The following is a 24611-nucleotide window of genomic DNA, read 5'->3' as shown; positions in this document are numbered from 1 at the left end:
ACATCCAGCAAGACATACAGAGGATGCCCTCATTTCTCCAAAGAGACTCAAAGGGAAGCGGGGAGGTCTGCAAACAGCTTTGAGGTGCGGGTGTGCCAGGGCTGCTGGCGGTCATGGAGGAAGTCAGTGATAGACCCGAGTTTAGATTTTGGCTTTGACAACTGGGAGACACTGGAGTTGGTGACCCTGAGTTGTTAGTTTTTGATGAAAACGTAATTAACTATAGTAGCGCAGATGCTATAGGCATCCCCTGGGTGCCTATGGTCATTCACAGGAATGATTATTTACTATCTGTGAGAATTAAAACTGTGATTCCAGAGGGAGTGAGAGGGGGACTCCACCATGGAACAGACACAGATCTTCCCATTGGTTTAATCCATTTGTGTTTGACCTCCTACTTGTTTCATCTCAGCTTCTGCAGAATTCCGAGGCAGAATCCAGCACAATTTCCACATGCAATCTCTGTCAGAACACTTGTGGGTGTTTGGGTCAACCAGTGAGACAAAATCACCTCTTGGGATAACAGGGTGGGCCTGGGGGTGCCCCCAGCTGGTGTTCTACCTACCTTCTCGAGAGGCAGTAAAGCAAAGCAAACACGAAGGGGAGACTGGCTCTGCCACTTGCCAGCTAAGTGACTTGTTCCTTTGCTTCCTTCCCTGTGAAACGGGGATAAGGGCAGCCACCTGGAGCTGCTCTGGGGCTTAAATGGGCCAATACTTATAAAGCACTTAGAACTGTACCTGGCACACAGTGAAGGAGCTGCAATCATTCTGTCAAGTCCTTCTTCACTAGGGTTGTGCCGTGGGATTCCCCTAGGGACTTAAAAGCATCCAGGTGCCCACAACTAACCCTGAGAGAACCTGATTCAGTGGGGCCCAGGAAGCTGCAGTTTTAGAAGCCCCGTAGGTATTCCTGATACAGCCTTGACAGGAAGCCCCTGGAATGGACCAGGGGCCACCTCACAACCTGAGCACTGCAGAGCGCTCAGCGCACCTGCCTCAGAGACCCCTGGGGCAGTCCGCCCAGCCCACCCTGCAGGCCCTGTTCCCAGCCACACTCTGCTTCCTATGAGTCCTATTGCTTTCTCCTCAAACCCTGGAAATGGGAAGCCAATTGTCAGTAATCTTGGAATTTCATAAATGAAAAGATAAAATGTCTCACAGTGAGTAGGGAGGTCTGAGCAAACCCCAAAGGGGTCTGTTCTCACAGAAGCTTTACATATTATTAATTCCAGGCAATTTAGGTTTCCTCTATCAACTTCGGAACAATTCACATAAAACCAGTCATATATATCTTTCATTTCCAAATAGTCACATACAGATAAAACATTTTGAAAATGTGTTTAGGAATGCAAGTTTCCATCTATCTGCAATTCCCTATGATACAGAGGACAAAAGGGTTCATGAGCCAGCCCTGGCTCTGCAGACAGTGAGAAGCTCCATGTTCTAACTTCAAAGGGGCAACAGCTCACTGACCCTCAATCCCCACATCTTGAAAATGGGGAGAATAAGGCCAGGCGCGGTGGCTCATGCCATAATCCCAACACCTTGAGAGGCTGACGTGAATGGATCACTTGAGTCCAGGAGTTTGAGACCAGCCTGGCCAACATAGTGAAACCTCGTCTCTACCAAAAATACAAAAGGCATTAGCCAGGCGTGGTGGCATGTGCCTGTGGTCCCAGCTACTTGGGAGGCTGAGGTGCGAGAATCACTTGAACCCAGGAGCCAGAGGTTGCAGTGAGCTGAGATTACACTGCTGCACTCCAGCCTGGGAAATAGAGTGAGACTCTCTCAAAAAAATAAAAAAAAGTAAAAAGAAAAAGAAAAAAATAAAATGGGGAGAATATGACCTTACAAAGTATGCCTCACAGGGGAGTCATGAGCACTGAGTGACCCACATCTTATCTTGGATCTTCTCAGCCTAGGGCCTAATAGGCTCTTAGTAATTGTGATTCTGTCTCCTTGTGGGGGCCAAGGGTTATAAAATTCCTCTTGCTCTCCCCACCCCATCCCCATCTGCTCATAAACTTGAGCTGGAACGATGGGAAGATTATCCTCCCGGGACAGTGGGGGCGTGTTGCTCTAGCAGTCACTTCTGTTTCCTTCCACATGTAGCTCTGGTTCCAAGCCTAATGCTAAGCAAGGTGAGGCCAGGCCGTGGTGCCCAGTTACGGGGCCAGGAGAGCTGGTCTCCTTCTGCGGTTCTCGATGCATGCAAACCCGTGTGGACTCCAGGAGCCCAGCACACAACCCCGGTGTCTACTCCCGCCTGCCTTCGGCAATGCCTCCAGGTGGAAATTCCCCTGCCTGCCTCCCTCCTCCTGCATACAGACATTATTTCCTTTGGGTAGGCCCCAAGTACAAATATTTGGGGAACATCCAATTCTGTCTTCCCCCATTTGGGGAGGCTCTGGTGATGGCGAGAGCAGGGCTCCACAATTCCTCCGGGGCTCCCCACCACTGGGAAGGGCTGGCTATCCCCAGGGCATGCCTTCAGGCTGCCCATATTCCCTGCTGGGTGTTGGGTGTCTCCTTGGAGGTGTCCCCTGCAGAGCCAGGAAAACAGGCCACATCCCAGTCTGGCTGAGGGCACCATCCCCTGCCTGCGTTCCAGGGCTGCCCGCAGGCTCCTGCTTCACGCAAACGTATGAATTTAATAAATGTGTTTTCTTTTAATCCTACCTTAGTAAAACCTCCTAAACACACATCACGATCTACATGATTCAAATTCTGTTAACATTTTAAACTATAAAACGAAAATAAAACAAAAAGTTAATGCTATTAGTCTGTTTTACAGGAAGGTTCCAAGAATCATGCTGTTTACCTTCAATTTAAAAAATGCTTGGAAATATAATGGTGTGAATACTGGTCTGTTTCCACCACATGGTTCTCACTGTCTCCAAGGATAGCTCAAGACTCGCGTGTCAGCCCTTTAATGATTTTCAGAATCTCATCCTATTATTTGATTTCCTTAAATCCATGGATTAGCCTTACCTTGGCAAGTGTGGCATAAGCTAGGCCAAGTATTCCATTCCATTTAATCCCAGGCAAAAAGAAATTCTCTGATTCAAAAATAGTGGCAATGTTGACAAGAAAAGAACTATTGAAGCCTTTGGGGATGGTGACGAGGTCTTCCCCAACGAAGCCCGTCCAGCTTCCTTGTGTGTACTTCACAGTGACGTCAAAGCCCTTGGAGCGGTAAGTGCTAGACCTGGAGAAAGAAAAGAAAAGCCTATTGTATTCATTTTATTTTATTATTTTATTTATTTATTTATTTATTTTTGAGATGGAGTCTTGCTCTGTCCTCCAGGCTGGAGTGCAGTGGTGCGATCTCTGCTCACTGCAACCTCTGCCTCCCGGGTTCAAGCGATTCTCCTGCCTCAGCCTCCTGAGTAGCTGGGACTACAGGCACACATCACCACGCCCAGCTAATTTTTGTAATTTTAGTAGAGACGGGGTTTCACCCTGTTGGCCAGGATGGTCTCGATCTCTTGACCTTGTGATCTGCCTGCCTTGGCCTCCCAAAGTGCTAGATTACAGGCGTGAGCCACCACGCCTGGCTAAGCCCATTGTATTCTCTTATGTATCCATGTTCCCAAGACACAAACATAAGGTTGCCATGTCCAAGACAGCTATCCTAAACACAGAAAGTCTACTGTAAGCCTGTAAGCCATTCTTCATCATGAACAGCATCAATGTTCACAAAGCGACAGCTTCCCCCAAAAACATAATCGCTAATATTTGGTAGCAGTGTTGTCCATGTTATGTGGAAGGGACGCACTGGTGTAAACATGTGGCTTTTGAGTTTAATTTTTCCCTATACCCAAGTTAAACCCTATAAGTCAGGTGCTTTGCTTGGCCACTGTAGCCTTTGAAGGACACAACCCAATCTGGGCACCTGCCTGGCCCTCTGGCTTTGCAGGGCTGCTGCGCTGCTGCTCTGTGACATGGGTAGGTGCTGGCACCCTGGAGGGAGGCTCCACCAGCCTGCGCCAGCAGCGGCTGGGGTTCATATTCACACATACAACTCATGTGACAAATAATGACCAAGTCCTACCTGCTGAAGCGCACGTCCTTCATGTCACAGGTCCTTCTCAAGGTTCTCCCCCAACGTCCCAAAGCTGATTATACTCACACCAAAATATGGGCAGTGACGCTAATGGCATGCCAGAACATGAATCACCGTGACATGACCCTGAGCCCGACACTCACGTGGCCCTGGGGGTGAGAGCTACTGACGCAGAACCACTCACAAGATCAGAGAAAAGGCCTGCCTGCTCAGTTTATGCTGCAGTGAGGAGAGACAATGCATGCGGGAATGGTGGTTACGGGGAATGAGAGCCACCCGGGGAACAAAGCAGGCAAGGGGACCTCAAGTGACCCAGCAGTTGGAGAGAACTCTTGGATTCGGCCATGTTTGCATGAGACCTGAATGAAGACAGTGAGACCTGGGGCTCTCTGGGGGCAGCGCACTGTGGAGATAGGACAGCAGGTGTCGAGGCCCTGGGGTGTCCCACCCTGCAAGGTCATTCCTACGCCCATTTGAGTTTGAAAACTGCTGGAATATAGGACAGAACCTAAGAAACATCTCTAGGCAAATGTCTGTGAACTCAAACCACGCTCCTCCTAAGAAAATGATCATCATCCTAAGCTAAATATCAAATCACCCAGTAGATCACGCTGAAGCGATCCTGCTCACCTGCAGGGTTGATTTCACTGTGTTTTAATAATCAGTCTGCGAACATTAACACATGTTAATAAGTCTTTGTTGTGGGATTACATGAACTAGCGCAGTCTTGCTTAAGGTCAGTAAAGAAGTTCGGAGATGACATGATCATTCATTCATTCATTCATTTATTATTTCTTTTAAAGATAAGGTCTTGCTCTGTCATCCAGGCTGGGGTGCCATAGCACAATCATGGCTCACTGCAACCCTGAACTCCTGGACTCAGGAGATCCTCCCGCCTCTGCCTACTGAGTAACTGGCACTAGAGGTGCACACCAACAAGCCCAGCTAATATTTTTCTTTCTTTTTTTGCAGAGACGAGGTCTCATTATGTTGCTCAAGTTGGTCTCAAACTCCTGGGCTCAAGCAATCCTCCTGCCTTAGCCTCCCAAAGTGCTGGGATTCCAGGCATGAGCCACCATATCTGGCCTTTGATTCATTAATTCATTCTTGGTATATCTAAAAAGTGTTAAAAATATTAACTATCTTTAATTCAGTAACTGCACTTCTGAGACTCTGACCCTAAGGAGACACCCAGGAAGCAGACAGAGGTTCATGTGCCAAGATGGTCGTGATGTTTTATGCATAACAGCAAACAGCTGGAAACCATCCAAATGCTCAGTAACAAGGAAACAGTTCAGTAAATTACAGCATATCCATATGATGCACTATTATGTGCCAAAGAAAAAAATGTTTCTTTTTCTAAGAAATTTTAAATGATGTAGAGAAAAAGTTAAAAGAAAAATACGTCAAAGAGACAGAATCTCCTTCAAAACTATTTATTACACTCAAATATTAACAGTGGCTAGCTGAGGTGGCAGGATTGGGGGTGGGGGGACTCCTATTCTTGTGGTTAGGTACCTCCACATTTTTTGCATATATAAGTTTTATAATCAGGAAAAATGTGATTTTATGAAGGTCTAGCAAACAGATTTTGGGGAAACAGCTGATTGTAACTTCAAAATGGGGTACAGAATCTAAAGATGGTTGGATTTTAACATTTGCCTACTGTCTTGGTTCACTCCACCATGATCATAAAGTAAGAGAGGCATTCAGTGAATGTTTTCTGTGCGCAAATCTCCCGACAATGGGCAGGCACAGAAACAGAAAAGTGACCACAAAGGGACCTTAGAGCACTAAGGGATCCATCAGAAATTACCCAGGTAACGTGCAGTCAGGTCTTTGAAAAAGGGTATCTGAAGATTGGTGGAATGCCAAGCTTTAGTGCCAATATAAATTCAGACGTGCCTGCCACATGGGAGGGGATGCACACGTTTATGTTGAATAGCAATAAAAATACTAAATTACTCAGTCCATTTTGACAATTTGGGTTCATTCCTCAAGTTCAGAAATACACTAAGACTATCTTGAAATGCTTGGAGAATACGATCTAGTACAGAGGTTGGCAATTTTTTTCCATAAAGAAACAAATAATAGATGTTTTAGGTTTGTAGGCCATAGGATCTCTGTGATAACTACCCAGCTCTCAAACGTAATGTGGAAGCGGCCACAATGTGTAAGTAAACTTGCATGGCTGTGTTCTGATAAAACTTTATTTCCTAAAACAGGCAGCAGGTCATATTTGGCTCATGGGCTAGCCTTTGCCAACCCCTGGTGTATTAGTCCGTTTTTACACTGCTGATAAATGCATACCCAAGACTGGGTGGGTAATTTATAAAGGAAAAGAAGTTAAATGGGCTCACAATTCTATGTGGCTGGGGAGTCCTCACAATCATGGTAGAAGGTGAAAGGCACGTCTTACATGGCGAAGGGAAGAGAGAAATGAAAGCCAACTGAAAGGGGTTTCCCCTTATCAAACCATCAGATCTTGTGAGACTTATTCACTACCATCAGCGTATGGGCAAAGACCACCCCCTTGATTCAATTATCTCCCACGGGGTCCTTCCCACAATACATGATAATTATGGGAGCTACAATTCAAGATGAGATTTGAGTGGGGTCACAGCCAAACCATACCTCCCGGCATGGTAGAATAACTGTTTGTTGTTGTTGTTGTTGTTGTTGAGATGGAGTCTCACTATGTCACCCAGGCTGGAATGCAATGGTGCCATCTTGGCTCACTGCAACCTCCGCCCCCTGGTTTCAAGCAATTCTCCTGCCCCAGCCTCCCTAATAGCTGGGATTACAGGCACATGCCACTATGCCCAACTAATTTTTGTATTTTTAGTAGATATAAGGTTTCACCATGTTGGTCAGGCTGGTCTCAAACTCCTGAACTCAGGTGATCCACCTGCTTCAGCCTCCCACAGTGCTGGGATTACAGGTGTGAGGCACCTTGCCTGGCCCTGGTAGAGTAATTGTATCTTTCCTAAACAGTTTAAAGTGCTATGACTTCCTTTTGAAAAATTTAGTTTTACTCTGTCCAGGCTATAGAAAACTCCATAGAATTTGTAGTGTTAGTAAGAACCTGAACCAGCCTGCATATCTATTTAGTATATCTTCTCTAGTTTCCTGCCCAGGTTGCTGGTCCCCTTAGAGGGAGTACTCTGGATATTTTGGTGTCATTTCCAGAGAGACAAGAGGCAGCTGGAGTTATACTGCCTGGGTTCAAATATGAGTTCAATACTTTATTAGCTGTGTGACCCAGGGCCACGTTATTTACTCTCTTTATGCCTCAGTTTCCTCAACTAAAAAATGGCGATAATATAATACCATCCCTCATGAAGTTAATTACACAGATTAAAAGAGTTAATACTGTAAAGCATGTAGAACAAAAGCTTGGAACACAGGAGATATGCCACAAAATAGCTGCTATTATTATAATTATCTAATCATTTGCTACCTTTCTTCAGTCTATGAGTTATTATTAGAAAATTCAAGTCTGTTAGGCCATGTTTGCATTGCTATAAAGGAACACTTCAGGCTGAATAATTCATAAAGAAAAGAGGTATGATTTTAGCTTATGGTTCTGCAGGCTGTGCACAAAGCATGGTGCCGGCATCTGCTTCTGGTGAGGCCTCAGGAAGCTTCCACTCAAGGTAGAGGGCAAAGGCAGACACAGTACATCACATGGTGAGAGCTGGGGCAAGAGTGAGAGGAGGAGGTGCCCGGCTCCTTTAAACAACCAGCTCTCATGTGAACTAAAGGAGCGAGAACTCACTCATTGCCTTGATGAGGGCAACAAGTCATTCATGAGGCATCTGCCCCCTTGACCCAAACGCCTCCCCTGAGGCCCCAGGTCCAACACTGAGAATCATATTTCAACGTGAGATTTGCACCCAAAGCAAATCATCAGGATTTTCTGTTTGTTTGTTTCTGGAAAAAGCTCCTATAGAGCTACTCTTACTGAATCTAATGCTGCCTCATTCTAAAGTCCAAACACCCCATGGAAAGGAGCCAATGTGTGTGGGGTGACTTGGCTAAGGAGGTCAAGGAGAGGTGGTGACGCTTCAAGCTCTTGTGCAACCGGTGTCTAAAAGGCAAGAGTTCCTCTCTGCCCTGCACTAGCTCTGTCCAACAGAACCTCCTGTGACGACAGAAATATTCTGTCTACGCTGCCCAATAAGCTGGCCGCTTGACTAATGAACACTTGAAATGTGATTATAGTGCAACTGAAAGACTTAACTTCTATTTTATTTAACATTCATTAAAATAGCCACATGTGACTTGTGCCTAGCCTTGTAGAAAGCACAGTCCAAAATAATGTTAAAAAAAAAAAAAAAAGGTAATTCTCGGTTCATATTCATATTCTCTGGGTTCCTTGAACTAAACCTCTGAGTAAAACCCCACAGAAGAATCATAAGTGACTCTAGGGGTTATTAGTAGCATAGAGTTTCCAGCACTTTAAATAAAAAATACGTCTTCATCTTCATTTTCTAGCATCCCACCTCTTGGGACTAAAATACTTTGGCTCTCAATTGCTCTGCACAATAATTAAATGCATGGAGCAAGAAACCTGGATGGGCTTCTCCTTGGCAATGCCCATTCCGGGTGCTCAGAAACAGCAATCAATCAGGGATGTGGGAGGCCAGGAAAAAGCCCGCTCACAGTAAAAGAAACACTTTGAACCAAACTCAGAAGATGTTCTACCTCTGATAAGAGTGCTCAGGGAATGCAGGATTAAAAAGTGAAATCAACTGAACTGAGGGGAAAAGAGCTGCAGAACATTTTACTATTTCAAAAGAAACCTGCTGTTGTCTGCAGAGAACATGAAAAGAGAAGGTGGATGTAGAGAATTCTAGAGTTCAATCCTTGGGTCAGTTCTGGTTCTCCTAAGCCACTTGACCCAGGAAATGCTGAGTCTCCTAAAGAACTCTGCTCAGGACCTCCCTGGGGCTCTCAGGGTCAGAAATCTACCAGTGGGCTTACTGTCCTGGCCCAGGTTACCAGATGCCCCTCTTAATCTTCTGTGATTCTGGAAGTCACCAGACCTGAATGCATGAGACCCTGAGGTTCAGGGTCAGTTCAGCCTGCTCAGCCTGGTGTTTCATCAACATCCTCAATAATGTTAAATGCTCACAGGCTCCAAAATGGCAAGTGCCCTTCTATCAGGCAAATGATGGACACGCTTGAGAAATGATCTCAATAATCAGGTAAAAATATCTGTCCTCATTCAACGGAAAGCCATTTGATCTGTATCCAGTTTAGCCTTCTAAAAGAAGTCCCTAATTCCACTTACAAGCATTAGTTGAGGAAAATACATTGGTCTCTTGCTCTGTGAGCTTCACCCCGGATATAGTACAGAAGTAAGGAGACATTTTAATGGAAATATACTTAATTTCCTGAATAGATTCATGGAGGGTCAAGGGATGAGTATACTGGATCACTCTTCAAGCCAGCTAGCTGGAGGTGAGATTTTATTGGCTAAAAAAGATGTACATTTAAAAAATGCATGATCTTTTCTTTTCTTCTTTTTTTGCTCTATAGTAACTCACTGGAACATTCACCACCATGAAAAGATGGATTCTGATAAAGACGAGCTCACAAATGACTAATGGTAGCCTGACATCTCATTCCATAAATCAAAGAGATCTTGTCAAAGAACCCCACGCCAAAACTCCAATTACTGTAACATGTTTCAGGAAGCATTAGACCTGAATATCCAAAGACAGGACGTGAATCAGAGGCGGACAAACCCAACCAGAACCTTATTATAACTAAGAGAGATCAGAAGCACAAGCAAATACAGACACATCACAGGGCAGAGAGCTGCAGCTCAGAAAAGAAACCTTTGTCAAAAATTGAGAAGGCAAAAGGATGGTCTCTTGGCTCCCATCAAATACAATGGTTGAAAGTATAACTTAGGCCAACTCTAAAGTTAGATGAAAACATTAGACAAATTAATTATACATAACTGACATTGAAAGAAAATATTCATGTCTTTCAATCATAAAGCATATCAACCATAATAAAACATGTAAAAAGCAGATAAAAGGAAACAAGGTTAATATCAATCTAAGAAAGTATTTAACTTGCGAAGCAAGCATGGTAGCAGGGATGTAGTTGAAGGAATAGAACTCACCTCAAACTCAGAAGTGAGATGCATCATCTCTGATTCAGCCAAGAAGAAACCTTACAGTTCTGTTGAAGAATGGTCTCTTGAAAAGAAAGGCGGTACCAGGGTAGAGACCCAAAAGGTGAGCGATGTGTTATACGTAATAAGTCAGTCTCTGCAGTACTCACGAATAAGGAAGGTACGCTGAATTTGAATGGTGGAAGTGGCAATGGGGTGAAACCGACCATTGAGGGGCTTTCCCTAGACACTGGTATGTTCTGTTATTTCTCTTTTTATTTACCCACAAAAGGAGAAACAGATCAGGACCTTGAGTGGTCAGAATGGTGGCAAGGAATCCTGAGTTATCTTGTGAGATTAGCAGGAGGGAAGGCTTAGTCATCAAAGGAGTTCTGGATGATCCCAGGAGTTTTCATATTCATCAAACGCATACGGACTACAGACGCCCAAAGGATGAAAAACAGGAACCATCTGCCATTTGAATGCAAACCTGGTGATGGGTACAAAATCCACCTGAATACACCAAACAGGGCTAGCAGGTAAGTAAGACAGATGTGTACCATGGTAGCCTGAAAGAGAACCACAGCTCAACCAAACACTGAACACAGTTGAAGGGAGCCGAGAAAGATGCTGGGCTGTCTACGGTTGATGAAATATTGCACATAGTCTTCATGACGTGGAGTATTATTTACCCTTGAAGGTTTCAACAATTGCATCTGCATAGCGAAAGGATGTGTGGATTGAGAAGCATACTTTGACCTTGATGGACTCTGGCTATGAGCAGCTGCCACAGAACTGCTATTTACCTGCCATGAAAAAAGTAGCCATCCACAGGGCTTGACTTGCATGGTTCCCTTTAAATCTGGAAAGTAATTATCCACATCACCCTAACCTTGACTTTACTGTGCTTTACTGTTTTCTACTGTATCTTGCATCTACAGATGATGAGAGAAAAACCTATCCTAAGGGGAAAAGAACTGCTAAATGAGAAAATGCAAGCTCCACGTGTGTTGGTTCTGCCCCTATGTGCTGAGCCCCAGTCAGGGGCAAATGTGGAAAACGTGCCACACAAACTAGAGCCCTGCAGTGGAAACAATACAGGGCTGGGACCATCAGGGACCATTCAGATAAGTGGTTCTCAGAGAGGAAGGTCCTGTCCCCTAGGGTAAGTTTTGGAAACTCTAGGGGTGTATTTGATAAGCATGCTGGTTATCCTGGAATGTGAAGGACGGTCATGCAAAATGAAGCATTGTTCCCATCCCACACCACTTTCCAAAGTTGCTCTGGGCATCTGCATGGGTGAAATCTGCTGGATCATCTGAGCACAGAATGCACCTCCCATTCATATGTGCACAAAACCTTTTCTACATAGGTTTAGTATATATTGCATATTCGCTACTATGGAAATCCAGGGAAGCTGATTCTCTTTCTGTTCGTTTTACTTGGAACTTTCCTAAGATTATTTTCCATTTTGGAAAATCATATCAGCAACTGATAGAGTTTGGATATCTGTCCCCTCCAATTCTCATGTTGAAATTTGATCCCCAGTATAGGAAGTGGGGCCTGGTGGAAAGTGTTTAGGTGCTGAGGTCAGATCTCTCAAGAATGGCTTTGTGCCTTGCCCATAATAATGACTGAGGTCTCACTCTGTTAGTTCCAGGGAGGGCTGACTGATTGTTAAAAAAAAAGCCTGGCACGTCCTTCCCCTACCCTTGCTTCCTCTCTCCCATGTGATCTCTGCACACTGGCTCTGCTTCGCTTTCCACCATGACTAGAAGCAGCATGAGATCCTGACGCCATGCTTCCTGTACAGCCTGCAGAACCATGAGGCAAATAAACCTTTTTTCTTTGTAAATTACCCAGCCTTGGGTATTCTTTTATAGTAGCGCAACAGACTAAGACAGCAAACTGAGCAGCTTGGGGTGGGTGAGTCTAAGTCAGCCTGCCTTGATCAGTCTACACTGGGTGTACATGTCCACAGTGATGTTAACTCACCTCCAGCATCCACCTATTGCATGATCTCCTAGCACCACGGAGCCAGGGTGTTCATGCATTGAGGTTCTGATTACCTGGTTATACATTACTTCCCTTGTATTCCCCCCACATTACGTCAGGACACTTTGAGCTGTGTGTGTAGATAAGTCATATGACTTTTGCAGTCACTTCAGGGAATGACAAAGCACTTGTTATAAAAAGCGGGTGTTGGCTGAAGGTTTGGGGACTGCTGGTCTCAATGATTGAATTTGGGCAAGTCCCCTGTCTCCCTGACCTCCTGTGCTGCAGAAATCTAAATGAGAGGTTTGGACCAACTCCAAGTCCTGTTCCACGATGAAGTAGTCCAGAATGAACAGTTGGAGGTGAGGGCTGTTTGGGGACTGAGGACTTGGATGAGTCACAGATCTGAGTGGGAAGGGGCAGCACAAGCCATCGTAAACCAAGCCTCTGCTGCACACACAGAGAGAAACACCACCACTACTTCTACACACGTTTGTGGTTATAGCAACAGCTGGGCACATACTGATCACAGGCAGGTGTTATATCCGGGAATATCAATGAAGGAAGCTTACCAACACATGAAGCCATAAACCAAGCTATCAGTTCCTTGAGGGAGGGGCCAGCCACATTTTTCTGAAGCCTCACAGAGCACTGGCCACCACAGCCCTCTCCCCAGCATGCAGCTGTAGCCATACGTGTAGGAGGCCCCATCATTTATGGCACCAAAGTGGAGCCCAGGATGTGGCGTAGGTAGAATAGATATACAGGGTTTCCTCTATGCTTTCTTTCATACACGGCAAATCATCTCGCTTTATTAAATTGCCTGGCATTTTCAGAAGACTTCAGCTATTCTTCCCCCTCCTTTTGTCCCCAACTAGAGCTGGCCTTTATTCCCTGGAACAAAGCACTAAGGATAAGGAAAGTGAGAAAGGGAAGTCAGGAAAAGAATTTACAGTAGGGAAACCCAATATGACAGTTACCGAGACCCTAGATGATTCATAACCCTAAAAAACGAACCAGCATGTCAGCTTACCTGTTCTGTCTGTTGAGTTTAAATTTCAGGATCGTAAAAATACATCAAAACATGCACAGCATTTGAGCAGCTTCCAGTTCAGAGGGCGGTGACTCTAGACCCCATGGGCTCCTGCAGAGCTGAAGGCTGCCACAGGCCACTGGGGGCCTCCCCAAACCCCACCCAGGGCTGCTCTGAAGCCTGCATGGACAGAACTTGTTCTATTCCAGAGACCTCCATCTGGCTCCACTTTTTTTTCTCAACTCCACCCCATAATTGTTCATGTGCAGCCTCAGTCTTGGCCCTTAATACTTTGTGCTCACAAAACTCACTCTTCCAAATGAGTGTTGCAAACCAACCCACAGAAACGGCTTCCAGGAACCACACCTTAACCCCTACTGAACTATGTGAAGGGGGGTTTCCGTGTATCCCTTCAGCCGAGGAAGCGACCCCACACCCTTGGCCAGAGTGGCCTCACAGACCCCCAAGACCTTGTCCCCTGCTCCAGCCCACGTCCACTGCAGAACTAAAGCTGCTGCAATAACCACCAAAGGGCCACAAGCTCCCTGTGACTTGGATAACTACAGGAGTTGTGTTTGACTTGGATTTTTAGAAAACGAATCTCACGTAAATGTGTGAAGGCTATCAGGAGACCCCTGCTGTGAATTTGAGGATGGAATGAACATGCACATATGATACACATGTCCACATGTATGTACACGCACATGTACATACACATCCGTATCAGTATTCCCCTTAAAATGAAACAGCTTTCTGGCTGTTATGCTCCGCTGCATTTTGAAGCATGTGGATCCTGCAGTACCCCAGCCCAGCACACCAGCCAAGGGGCCAGCGCTTACCTCTCTGTGTCAAAGTACGTGTCTATGTAGGAGTGCGGGGCTCCCGCCACGGCAAAGTTACTGCTTCCAGTGTCAACGAGAATCTGTAGCTTTTATGTTTCAAGGAGAGAAAGAAAAAAAGAAAGCATCAAGTTATTTTAATAAGGCAATACTCTTGAATAATTTTTTTAAAACTAAGTACCAAGAATAATTCATCAGTTGGAACAAAAAAAAGTATACTGATGAGGGGAATACAAAAAGCTATTATAAAATTGAAATCTGAACAAAGTCCATGAAGAAGCTTGCACTGGAGAGGGGAAAATGGTCTTGTCTCAGATACACACTGAGCCTTCAAAGAGAATGGATTCTGTTAAATAACTGGGTTTCCTTTTTAGGCCGTTGGTGCTTGAAACCAAGGCTGAGCTCTTTCTTATCTCTGGGCTTTTGGCCAGGTTTAGCCCTCCACTGGGCTCACCCTCCCCTTGCTATTCCAAATCTCGCCTGGAAACCCCGATCCAACATGGCCTCCCCTCCCCAGGATGCCTCCCAGCCTCCTCATGGCAGGTGGTGGCCCGTCACCTCCCTGCACGGCACCTGGGAACACCTGTCACAAGCATCGTTTTTTAGGTTATTTGAGATATAGTTTGTGTATAATAAAAATGCAAGATCTTAAATGTTCGCCTGGTGAGTTCTGGCATGTGTCCCAAACCAAGATGCAGAAATTTCTATTCACCTCAAAAGGTCCCTTTATGCCCCTTTCCCTTCTGGTCCCCAGAAGCAACCACTTTCTGGCTTTTGTGACCGTGGACTGGTTTCATCAGTTCTTGAACATTCTATAAATGTCATGATGCGGGTTTCTGTGTGTTTGTTTTTTAGCATGGTTTCTTAAGTGCAGCTTGTCTCTGAGACATCCTCATGTTGCATCAGCCCTTTGTTTCTCTTCACTGTGCAGGGACACACGATAATTTGCCTCTGCTTTTGATGGGCCCTTGAGTTGTGTCCAGTTTGAGGCTACTATGAATAAGATAGCTATGGACACACTGTATAGGTCTTTTTGCAGACATATATTTTCATTTCTCTTGGGTAAATACCTAGGAGTGAAACTTTTTGGATCATAGACTAGATACTTTTTTTTTTTTTGAGACAGAGTCTCACTCTGTCGCCCAGGCTGGAGTACAGTAGCACCATCTCGGCTCACTGCAAGCTCCGCCTCCCAGGTTCACGCCATTCTCCTGCCTCAGTCTCCTGAGTAGCTGGGACTACAGGCGCCCGCCACCACGCCCGGCTAGTTTTTTGTATTTTTAGTAGAGACGGGGTTTCACCGTGTTAGCCAAGATGGTCTCGATCTCCTGACCTCGTGATCTGCCTGCCTCGACCTCCCAAAGTGCTGGGATTACAGGCATGAGCCACCGCGCCCAGCTGACTAGACACATTTTTAACGTTTTAAAGAAAACTGCTGAACAGGTCTGCAATGTGGGTCTACCAGGTTATATTCCCATGAGCGATGGATCCATGGGCCATTTGGTGTATTTACTCTGTATCCGCCCCCAAATTTGGTGGTGTTGGTCTTTTCAATGTGAACCATACTAATGGGTGTGGAATGGTACCTCACCGTGGTTTTAATCTGCAGTCCCCTAGGGACCAATGCTATTGGGCTGTTGCCCTGTATCCCGTTGCCTCACTCATCTTCCCCAGTGAACCATGTCTCAGGGCAGGTGTGTATGTTACTCATCATTTTATGCCCAGCATCTATCCCAAGTCCAGATACATGCCCAATTGTTACAGAATGAACACACCTTTTAGAAATAAACACAGGCCACATAGATATAGCCCAAAAGGTTGAAAAACAAGTTTAAAAAGCTATGGACTAAAGAAATCAAAATAGGCCAGGTGCGGTGGCTCGCCTGTAATCTCAGCACTATGGGAGGCCGAGGTGGGCGGATCACGAGGTCAGGAAACCGAGACCATCCTGGCTAAAGAGTGAAACCCCATCTCTATTCAAAATACAAAAAATTAGCCAAACGTGGTGGCGCATGCCTGTAGTCCCAGCTACTCGGGAGGCTGAGGCAGGAGAATTGCTTGAACCCAGGAGGCGGAGCTTGCAGTGAGCCTAGATCGCACCACCTCATTCCAGCCTGGGTGACAGAATGATACTCTATCTCAAAAAAAAAAAAAAAAAGAAAAGAAAAGGCAAAATAGGCAAGTTTTTGCCTAGGATTATCTTAGCAACAATTATAGAATAATTTTGCCAAGGACCTCACAGTTTAGCTGGGTCCAGCGTTTGCCTCTGAGATGACCCGTCGGCAGGATCTGACTCAGTCTCGCTCCCTCTTCCCAGAAACATTCTTCACTCTGGATCCGGGGCCCCACACTTTCCTGACTTCCTCCTTCCCTGACTCCTCACATTAGTTTCACTGTTGGGTGCTTCTCATCTCCCCGACCTGCTGAACTTTCCCAGGGCTCAGCTCAGGAATCACTTCTGGGATCCATCCACTCACACCCTTGGTGTTCCCACTGAGTCTCGAGGCTTCAAATGCCATCCTCGTGTCGACGATCCCCAGGCTTACATCTCAGCCCAGGCCTGCGCATGCGCTCTGGGTTCTACATTCAACACCTCCCCCTGGCTGGCTAATAGTCATCTTTGATGGGTTGAGATGTGTTTTCCAAAAAGAGATGCTGTGGTCCTAATCCCAACGTGAATGTGCCTTTATTTGGAAAAGGTCTTCTACAGAGGTAATCAAGTGAAGGTGGAGGACCACGGGGTGAGCTCTGAATCCAGTATCACAGGCCCTTCTGGGCAGAGGAAATGCACCGGGAAAGCAGACACACAGGGGGTGCCTGCCAAGGACAGCAGGACATAGGATGGGAGGACACAAGAACCAAGGACTGAGGACCATGGCTAGGGCTGGGAAGAGGAAATGATGGCTCCACCTGAGTTTCAGAGGATGTACATTCTGCCCAACACCTTGATTCTCGTGACTTCTGCCTCTAGAACTGTGAAATAATACAACCTGTCTTTTTTTTTTTTTTTGAGACAGTGTCTCACTCCTTGTCAGCCTATAGGCTGGAGTACAGTGGCACAACCATGACTCACTACAGCCTCAAACTCCTGGGTTCAAGGGATCCTCTCACCTCAGCCTCCAAAGTAGCTGGGACTAAGTGGCACCACCATGCCTGGCTACTAATTCTATTCTTATTTTTTGTAGAAGGGGTCTCACTATGTTGCCCAGGCTAGTCTTGAACTCCTGGGCTCAAGTGATCCTCTCGACATGGCCTCCCAAAGCGCTGGGATTACAGGCATGAGCCACTGCACCTGGCCCATTTGTGTTGTTTTAAGCTCTCAGTTTGTGTACTTAGTTACAGCAGGTCCAGGAAACATCTTGAGATGGGACATCATCTCAGGCCTGGCATAGACCGAACTGAGCTCCGGCTGCCCCTACCCCTGCTCTTCTGATGGACTTGGCCATCCTGGTCGACGGCAGCTCCATCAGGTCTGGCCAGGCCATGCCAGAGGTGATCCCTAGGGCTTCCTTCCCCTCACGCCCCACATCCAGCCACCAGGAGTTCCTGAGGACTCTGCCTTCAGGTTCTGGCCCACACCTGGCCACCCCTCACCTCCTCCAAGGAGACTGGGGGTCCACACCACCGTCATCCCCTCCTTGTCCTCGTTGGTGTCCCTGCTTCCTTCCTAGGCCTACTTCCAACCAGCAGCCACACAGTCCTATTACAGTTACGTCAGAGGGAGCCAGCCCTCCACCTCCCTCGGCTCTCATGTCACCCAGAGCAACAGGCAAAGTCCTCACATGGTCTGCCGAGTCACTCGCCACGCCCTGACCTCATTCCTCCAAGACACGCTGACCACCAGGCCACTCCATGAATGCCCCAGACATGCCCCAAAGGGAGGGCCTTCCCCCTGGCCACCCTGCTGGGGTGGGGGCTGCTCCCCAGGATAGCCAGGTTCACGTGGCACAGCCCATTGCTCCCTTCCAGGCTTCCTTCAACACCACCTTCTCCGCAAAGTTGACCCTGGCCGGCCCTTTGGGAGAACTGCTGTTCCTAGTCTCCTGCCGGTCTGTGCATTCCCCCTCCCTTTCCCTGGCTTAACACCACGCCTCTCACATAACAGTGATGGCAGACACTGAACACGGCCTGCAGTGGGCTGGGTACTGCTGTCAGCGCTTCCTATATCCATTAGTTTCTTTCAACCTCATAACAGCACTCCGAGGGCAGCACGGTCATCACTCCATGTCACAGATGGAAACACTGAGGTGCAGAGAGGCTGACCTCCCCAACTCTACAAGGGCAAGTGGCAGAGCTGAGGCTGGAACCCAGAGTCAGACTCCGAGCGCATGCTTGTAACTAACTCAGCCACTGCCTGGGCCCCATGAGCAATCATACCATTCACGGGGTCCCGGCAGCTCCTGCTGCCTCCCCCTAGCAGGGATTTTGCTGGTTGCTGCTCTGTCAGCCATGCATGCCTCCAACAGGGCCAGGCACACAGAAGACACTCACACATTTGTGGAATCAACAACGAAATTATTCTCAAAGGTGAAATCAAAGACACTCATTTTGCCCTTGGTACAAAGATAACAGATTCCAAAAAAATAAACAAGCAAGGATAATGCAGTCTGTGCACACACACCAGCCGTGTGTAGGTTCCGCACACACAGTTTTCGAGCTGTTGGCAAAAACAAAGTCAGGCTCCTACTTCCCTAATCTACTAAGTGCCATGCCCCTTCCCCTGCAGGAGGCCGTGGAAATAGTGGAGAGAAATGAACGACGATCCTGGGCATCTGCCAGGGGCAGTGCTATAACTTGTGGTGACGTCCCTGTTTTCTCAAATGAAAATCTACTTTGTGACTTCAGAGATTTCCCTCCCGAACAGTGAAGATCATGTTCACAAAAACTTCGTAGAAATGGTAGAGAAACAGATTTGGGGGATGAAGGTTTGAAGTGAATCTAAAACAATGGCAAAGGCATTCTGCTTTTTTTTTTTTTAATATACTTTTTTTTTTGAGAGGGAGTCTCACTATGTTGCCCAGGCTGGTCTTGAACTCCTGACCTCAAGTGATCCACCCACCTCGGCCTCCCAAAATGCTGGGATTACAGGCGTGAGCCACCACACCCGGCCAGCAAAGGCACTCTAACTAATGAGATTATAAAAGTCACTTTAAACATCGTAGTTTTAGTAAACGAATGCTCTATTCTCAATTTCTATTTACAAATACACAGATCCTAGAAAACATGTAAGATCTTGCTCCTTTACAGAGGCGTTTTGGTTGATTTCAGATAGAATGTAATCTCACATATACAAAAATGTATTTACATATATATTATTCTATATAATTTATTATCTGGTTCTCCATCCAAATATTAGATGCTCAACACCCCCAAGTTTCAAAGCCACAATTTGGATTAGATTTAATCCTAATTTCTCATAAACGTACAAAAGGGCATGAAAGATTGTGAAATACGTATTTGATTCCATCCCCATTTCCTGGCATACAACTCCTAAAATCTCTGGGATCTCCAAAGTGATGTGTTTTTGTATGCTGTGAGTTGACTGATGGCTGGCAGCCCCTAGGTAGCTTCGGGATGGGGGCTGGTCACCGGAAAGAGCAAGGCAGGATTAGAGGACTGGGACTTTCAGCCCCGCCCCCAACCTTCAGGAGTGGGAAGGAGCTGAAGGTTAAGCTGATCACCAATGGCCAATGGCTTAATCAATCATGTCTACATAATGAAGCTTCCACAAAACCCCAAAAGAACACAGTTCATTAAATTTCCAGACAGCTGAGGTTCCTGGAGGGTGACGTGTACAGGGATGGCACGGAAGTTCTGAAACCGTCCCCCTACACCTCACCCTACACATCTCTTCATCTCTATCTTCTGTAATGCCCTTTATAATAAACCGGTGTACGTGTTTTCCTGAGTTCTGTGAGCAAATCTAGCAAATTAATCAAACCAAGGATAGGATCCTGGAAATCTTCCATTTGTAGCTGATCGATCAGAAGCACAGGCAATGACCTGGAGCTGGCGACTGGCTTGGAAGTTGGGGGCAGTCTTGGGGGACTGGGCCCTCACTCTGGGGTCCGACGCCATCCCCAGGCAGACAGTGTAGGAACTGAGCTAAATTAGAGGACACGCAGCTGGTGTCTGTTGCAGAACTGATCGATTGTTTGTGTGGGGAGAAATCCCCACACACTTGGTCCCGGAAGTCTTCTGTGTTGATCACTGCGGTGTCAGAGCAGAGGGAAGTGTGCGATTTTTCCACGTAGAGGACGCCAAACAAATCTGCATTTACATGGATTTTACAGGAGATAAATTGTTGGAGGCTGAGTAATTCTTGTATGTATCAAATTGTCGGTAACAGGTCAAAGTAAGTGAAGGAGATCCGTCTCTAGGTCAGTCTGGTTGAACCGGATATTCCTGAAGGGTGGGGTTCTCTCTCTTTCTGCTCTTAAATACTAAACACAAAGCTATCAGTAACTCACCACAACCTGACTCTCAAAGGGGGCAGGCATGTCAGAATCCCTGCACCATCTTTTAAACATTCCCCCAAACGGAATTATTTTAAGAGATGAATTTATCATTTTGCATCCAGTTATATACCTTTTTCCTCATCCTATCTCTTCCTATGTGACACTGTCTGCTATAATGTTTCTTCTTTTATTCTTTTCATCTTTACTATACAGATTTCTGGTATTTAGTAATTGTTCTGGTGATCTGCAAGCTTTACATCTATTTTTAAATTATTTCATTTTCTTTATAACTTTATGTGATATCTCTTAACCTCTTCTCTTGATTTAGCAACTTAGAATGGTATTTGTGGGATCCCCACTCTGCACACTTCTAAAAAAATCAAGATGTGAGCAGGCGCGGTGGCTCAGGACTACAATCCCAGCACTTTCAGAGGCCGAGGCGGGCAGATCATGAGGTCAGGAGATTGAGACCAACCTGGCTAACACAGTGAAACCCCATCTCTACTGAAAATACAAAAATTAGCCAGGCGTGGTAGTGCGCATCTGTAATCCCAGCTACTTGGGAGGCTGAGGCAGGAGAGTCGCTTGAAGCTGGGAGGTGGAGGTTGCAGTGAGCCGAGATGGCACCACGGCACTCGAGCCTAGCAAGAGAGCAAGACTCCATCTCAAAAAAAATCAAGAGGTTTGGAAATGACACGGGGTGCTCTAGGAGAGGGAGCCATGGGAAGAAGTGCTGGATTATAACATTATTTTTACTTTCATGATATGCTTTTCTGTAATTTTACATAATGCACGACCATCTTTCTTTTTTACCTACCTGCCAATATTTTTTACCTATTGTCTGTCAGAATTTCCTTCCATGAAGGAAGATGAGTTGGTGAATGTACCTGTGTCACCAGGAATCTCAGTCCCACCAACCTCTCCATAGGTTACACTGTTGTTTATATATTTTCAAGATTTGTTTTTGATACCCATATTTCCCACAGTTGCTTAGTCATTCTATAAGGCAAGAGGTTCTCTCCTTCCTACCAGTCCTCCTGTCCCTGACTTCACCCAGCTCTCCAATGGCTAGGTTTTGTTCAGCCTCCCATGGGCCCCATCCAAAGTTGGACACCATCTTCCCCAAGGGCTTTCACGCATGTGAGCACCTCTCCATGGCCTTTATACTTGAAGAATGATCTGCCTGGGTTTTATGCATTTGGGTCACATTTTTTTTTCCTTAACACTTTATATATATATATATGTATATACACACACACACACACACACACATATATATATATATATATATTTTTTTTTTTTTCTCTAGTGTCTTTCAAAAGTGAGTATTTGTGGAGAAAACTAAAGCATGTCTTATTTTTCCTCATTCACGTGACTTCTTCTCCTTGGATACTGAAGAATTCTTTCCATAGCCACAAAGTTCTATAGTTTTATTGTTTATATTAGAACCATCATTCTATAGTTTTACTGACACATCTTAACGTTGGTTGGTCTGATTCAAGTTTCCTGCAAAATGGGACTCACTTTTTACATTAATTTTCTACGGCTGCCTTAACAGCCACGAACTGGTTGGCATGAGATAATATACATTTATTTTCTTGCAGTTGTGGAGGCCAGAAGTCCAAAATCCAGGTGTGGGCAGGGCTGCACTTCCCACAGAAGCTCCAGGGGAGGGCCCTTCTTGTCTCTCCCAGTTTCCGGTAGGGGCTGGCAGCCCCCAGGCTTCCTGCTCACTTGCTGCTGGCCGGGTCTCTACTTGCTCTGTCCATCTTCAAGGCATGCCGGCCTCCAGGCCTCCTCGCTGCCTGCAGAGCTGGCTCTGTGACATCTTCTTTGCAGCCAGCTTAGGATTATCACAAGAGCAAAAGCCACTTCTATGGCTGATGTGAAAAGAGCAAGTCCCGGGACCTAAACTATCACTGGGTGGGGGCTCCAAAGTACGACGTGTCCAGCACCCAGGCTGGAAAGCACCAAGGCTCAACCAGCAGATACCTCGCCAAAGCTGCCATGAGCTGCCATAGGGAAGGCACATGGCCCTGAGTCTTCACCACTGTCTCCGTGTTGAGGATTTAAATGTTTGCTGGAGGTGAGATGAATTTTGAAGTTGCTTGGCTAAAAGGGGGTAAACAGGGAAAGGAGAGGGGTAAAGAGGTAAAGGAGAGACAGAAAAAAACACACAAAATAATTCCTTTACAAGGCAAAGCAGAGAATATTAGGCCTTGAGAAGAGGACAGTGTGGATGTTAGGCATGAAACATCAATCGCCCTAAAAAAATAACTAATTGCACAACAATAGGAAATACATTTTCTTGGCCATTAAAAGTCACAGATAAGAACAGCTATAGATTGGGCCGGGCGCAGTGGCTCACACCTGTAATCCCAGCACTTTGGGAGGTCAAGGTGGGCGGATTACGAGATCAGAGTTTGAGACCAGCCTGACCAACATGGTGAAACCCCATCTCTACTAAAAATACAAAAATTAGCCTGGCGAGGTGGCACGCGCCTGTAATCCCAGCTACTCAGGAGGCTGAGGCAGGAGAATTGCTTGAACCTGAGAGGTGGAGCTTGCAGTGAGCCGAGATCATGCCACTGCACTGCAGCCTGGGCGACAGAGCGAGACTCCATCTCAAAGAAAAAAAAAAAAAGAACAGCTACAGATTTCTGAACAAGATCAGCCTTCCTCCCTGTGCCCACTGTCCATCGTGGAAGCCATTTCATAACCGTTTCTGGGTCTTGCTGGTAACTCTGCACTCAGCAGCCCAGGAGACCCAACACCCGGCCAGCCAGGCTGGCAATGCACATCCATGCTGACTGCGACCGCATAACTAGACAGAGCCAAGACAGGAACAAGACGTGCCCTCCACACGGCAGCCCTAGTGACGGGGGAGACATTTCACCCTGCTTCCCTCCACCTGAAGTTCCTCCGCAATCTCTGCATCGTCTCGTGACCGGAGCTCTTTCTCACATGCCCAGACCTGGTCCTGCCTCTCAGGGATGTCACTCCCCTCTGCAGAGGCAGGGAACACAAATGCAGAGAAAGTCAGACCAACGTGCAGACTGCATTCTTTCACACAGGTGATTTCTTCTCATTGCCCAGGCATTCAGCACAACCATATCTTTCGTGGCAGTTCCAGCAAAAGCTGGTTTTCAAGAAGGTTCAACTCAGAGTCATGGCTCGGCAAAGCTGGTCACCACTATGGTAGTTCCTAGAGTATATGATCTGATAGTAATGACCCCAAATAAACAAGGCAGCCACAAAGTCAGGCAAGCGATGAGTCTCCAGGGGACAGTAAACGCTCTGGACTGTGTATCACATCATGTGTCTGAGCGGCCCACAGAAGCCAACACCATTTTCCGCGTGGTGACACTGGAAATGGATCTTTCTCGTGTTGAATTCTAGCCAAGACCATTACCCACTTTTGCAAGTAGCCTCAACCACAGAGATAAAAAACAGTAATGCCACCTGCTCTATAAATTTCACACGAGGCACTCTGAAACAATGGAAAATTCAAACACTCAGGCTGTGGGTTCCTTCCAGGTTCCTCACCTCACGCCACATGCCAGCAATTTAATCTGCCCCTCCCTTTATTCTAGGAATTTCCAAAATTATTTCCTGCCTCTTCGGGTTCAACCTCACGTGCATGTATGCATGTGTTCACACACACACACCAGCCTAGCCCTGGGCCGTGTCCCTCCAGCTACGTAAAAGGTCATTGAAAATATATATTCTCAAATTCAGGGAATGTTCTGAACTTCCAAACAAAGCATAACTTAAAAAGACTCAAAAGCTCATACGATAGACAGATCCCCACTTTACCACTGAGGAAAACAGGAATGCCTTGGAGATGTGAAATGGCCCAGGGAGATCCTGACGTCCCCATCCCTGTTCCCTGCTTCCTTCCTGATTCTAGGGAGCCTCCCATAGAACTCACATTCCGTTTTTCCAGAACACAATCACAACTAAGAAAAACCTGTTTTCCAGCAGAAGCTGGAGTCTTCTACCCTGATAATTATTGGCTTTTAACTACTCCAACCCTGCCGCCAACATCAGCGGCCTTGAGGGCCTTTGCAGGGCAGATGCAGGTCCTT

The 24611-nt window shown here is 46.3% G+C and overlaps 1 protein-coding gene across 4 annotated transcripts in view; it reads right to left on the bottom strand.

The window, feature by feature from the left end:
* BACE2 (beta-secretase 2) overlaps window positions 1–24611 on the bottom strand; it is a 196984-nt gene that overhangs the window by 123830 nt on the left and 48543 nt on the right. For 3 of the 4 annotated variants that reach the window (XM_009202224.2, XM_009202225.3, XM_003895466.4), the window contains exons 2-3: window positions 14066–14154; window positions 2994–3210 (exon numbers count right to left, since the gene is read on the bottom strand). In XM_009202224.2, coding sequence (XP_009200488.1) covers window positions 2994–3210; window positions 14066–14154 — 306 coding nt within the window. Of the gene's footprint in view, window positions 1–2993; window positions 3211–14065; window positions 14155–24611 lie in introns of those variants that run through there. The other variant, XM_009202226.1, reaches the window with a different exon arrangement.

Source organism: Papio anubis, chromosome 4, assembly GCF_008728515.1.
Source record: "Papio anubis isolate 15944 chromosome 4, Panubis1.0, whole genome shotgun sequence".
In the NCBI taxonomy this organism is placed as follows: domain Eukaryota; kingdom Metazoa; phylum Chordata; class Mammalia; order Primates; family Cercopithecidae; genus Papio; species Papio anubis.
This window is presented reverse-complemented; position numbering and strand designations above follow the sequence as displayed.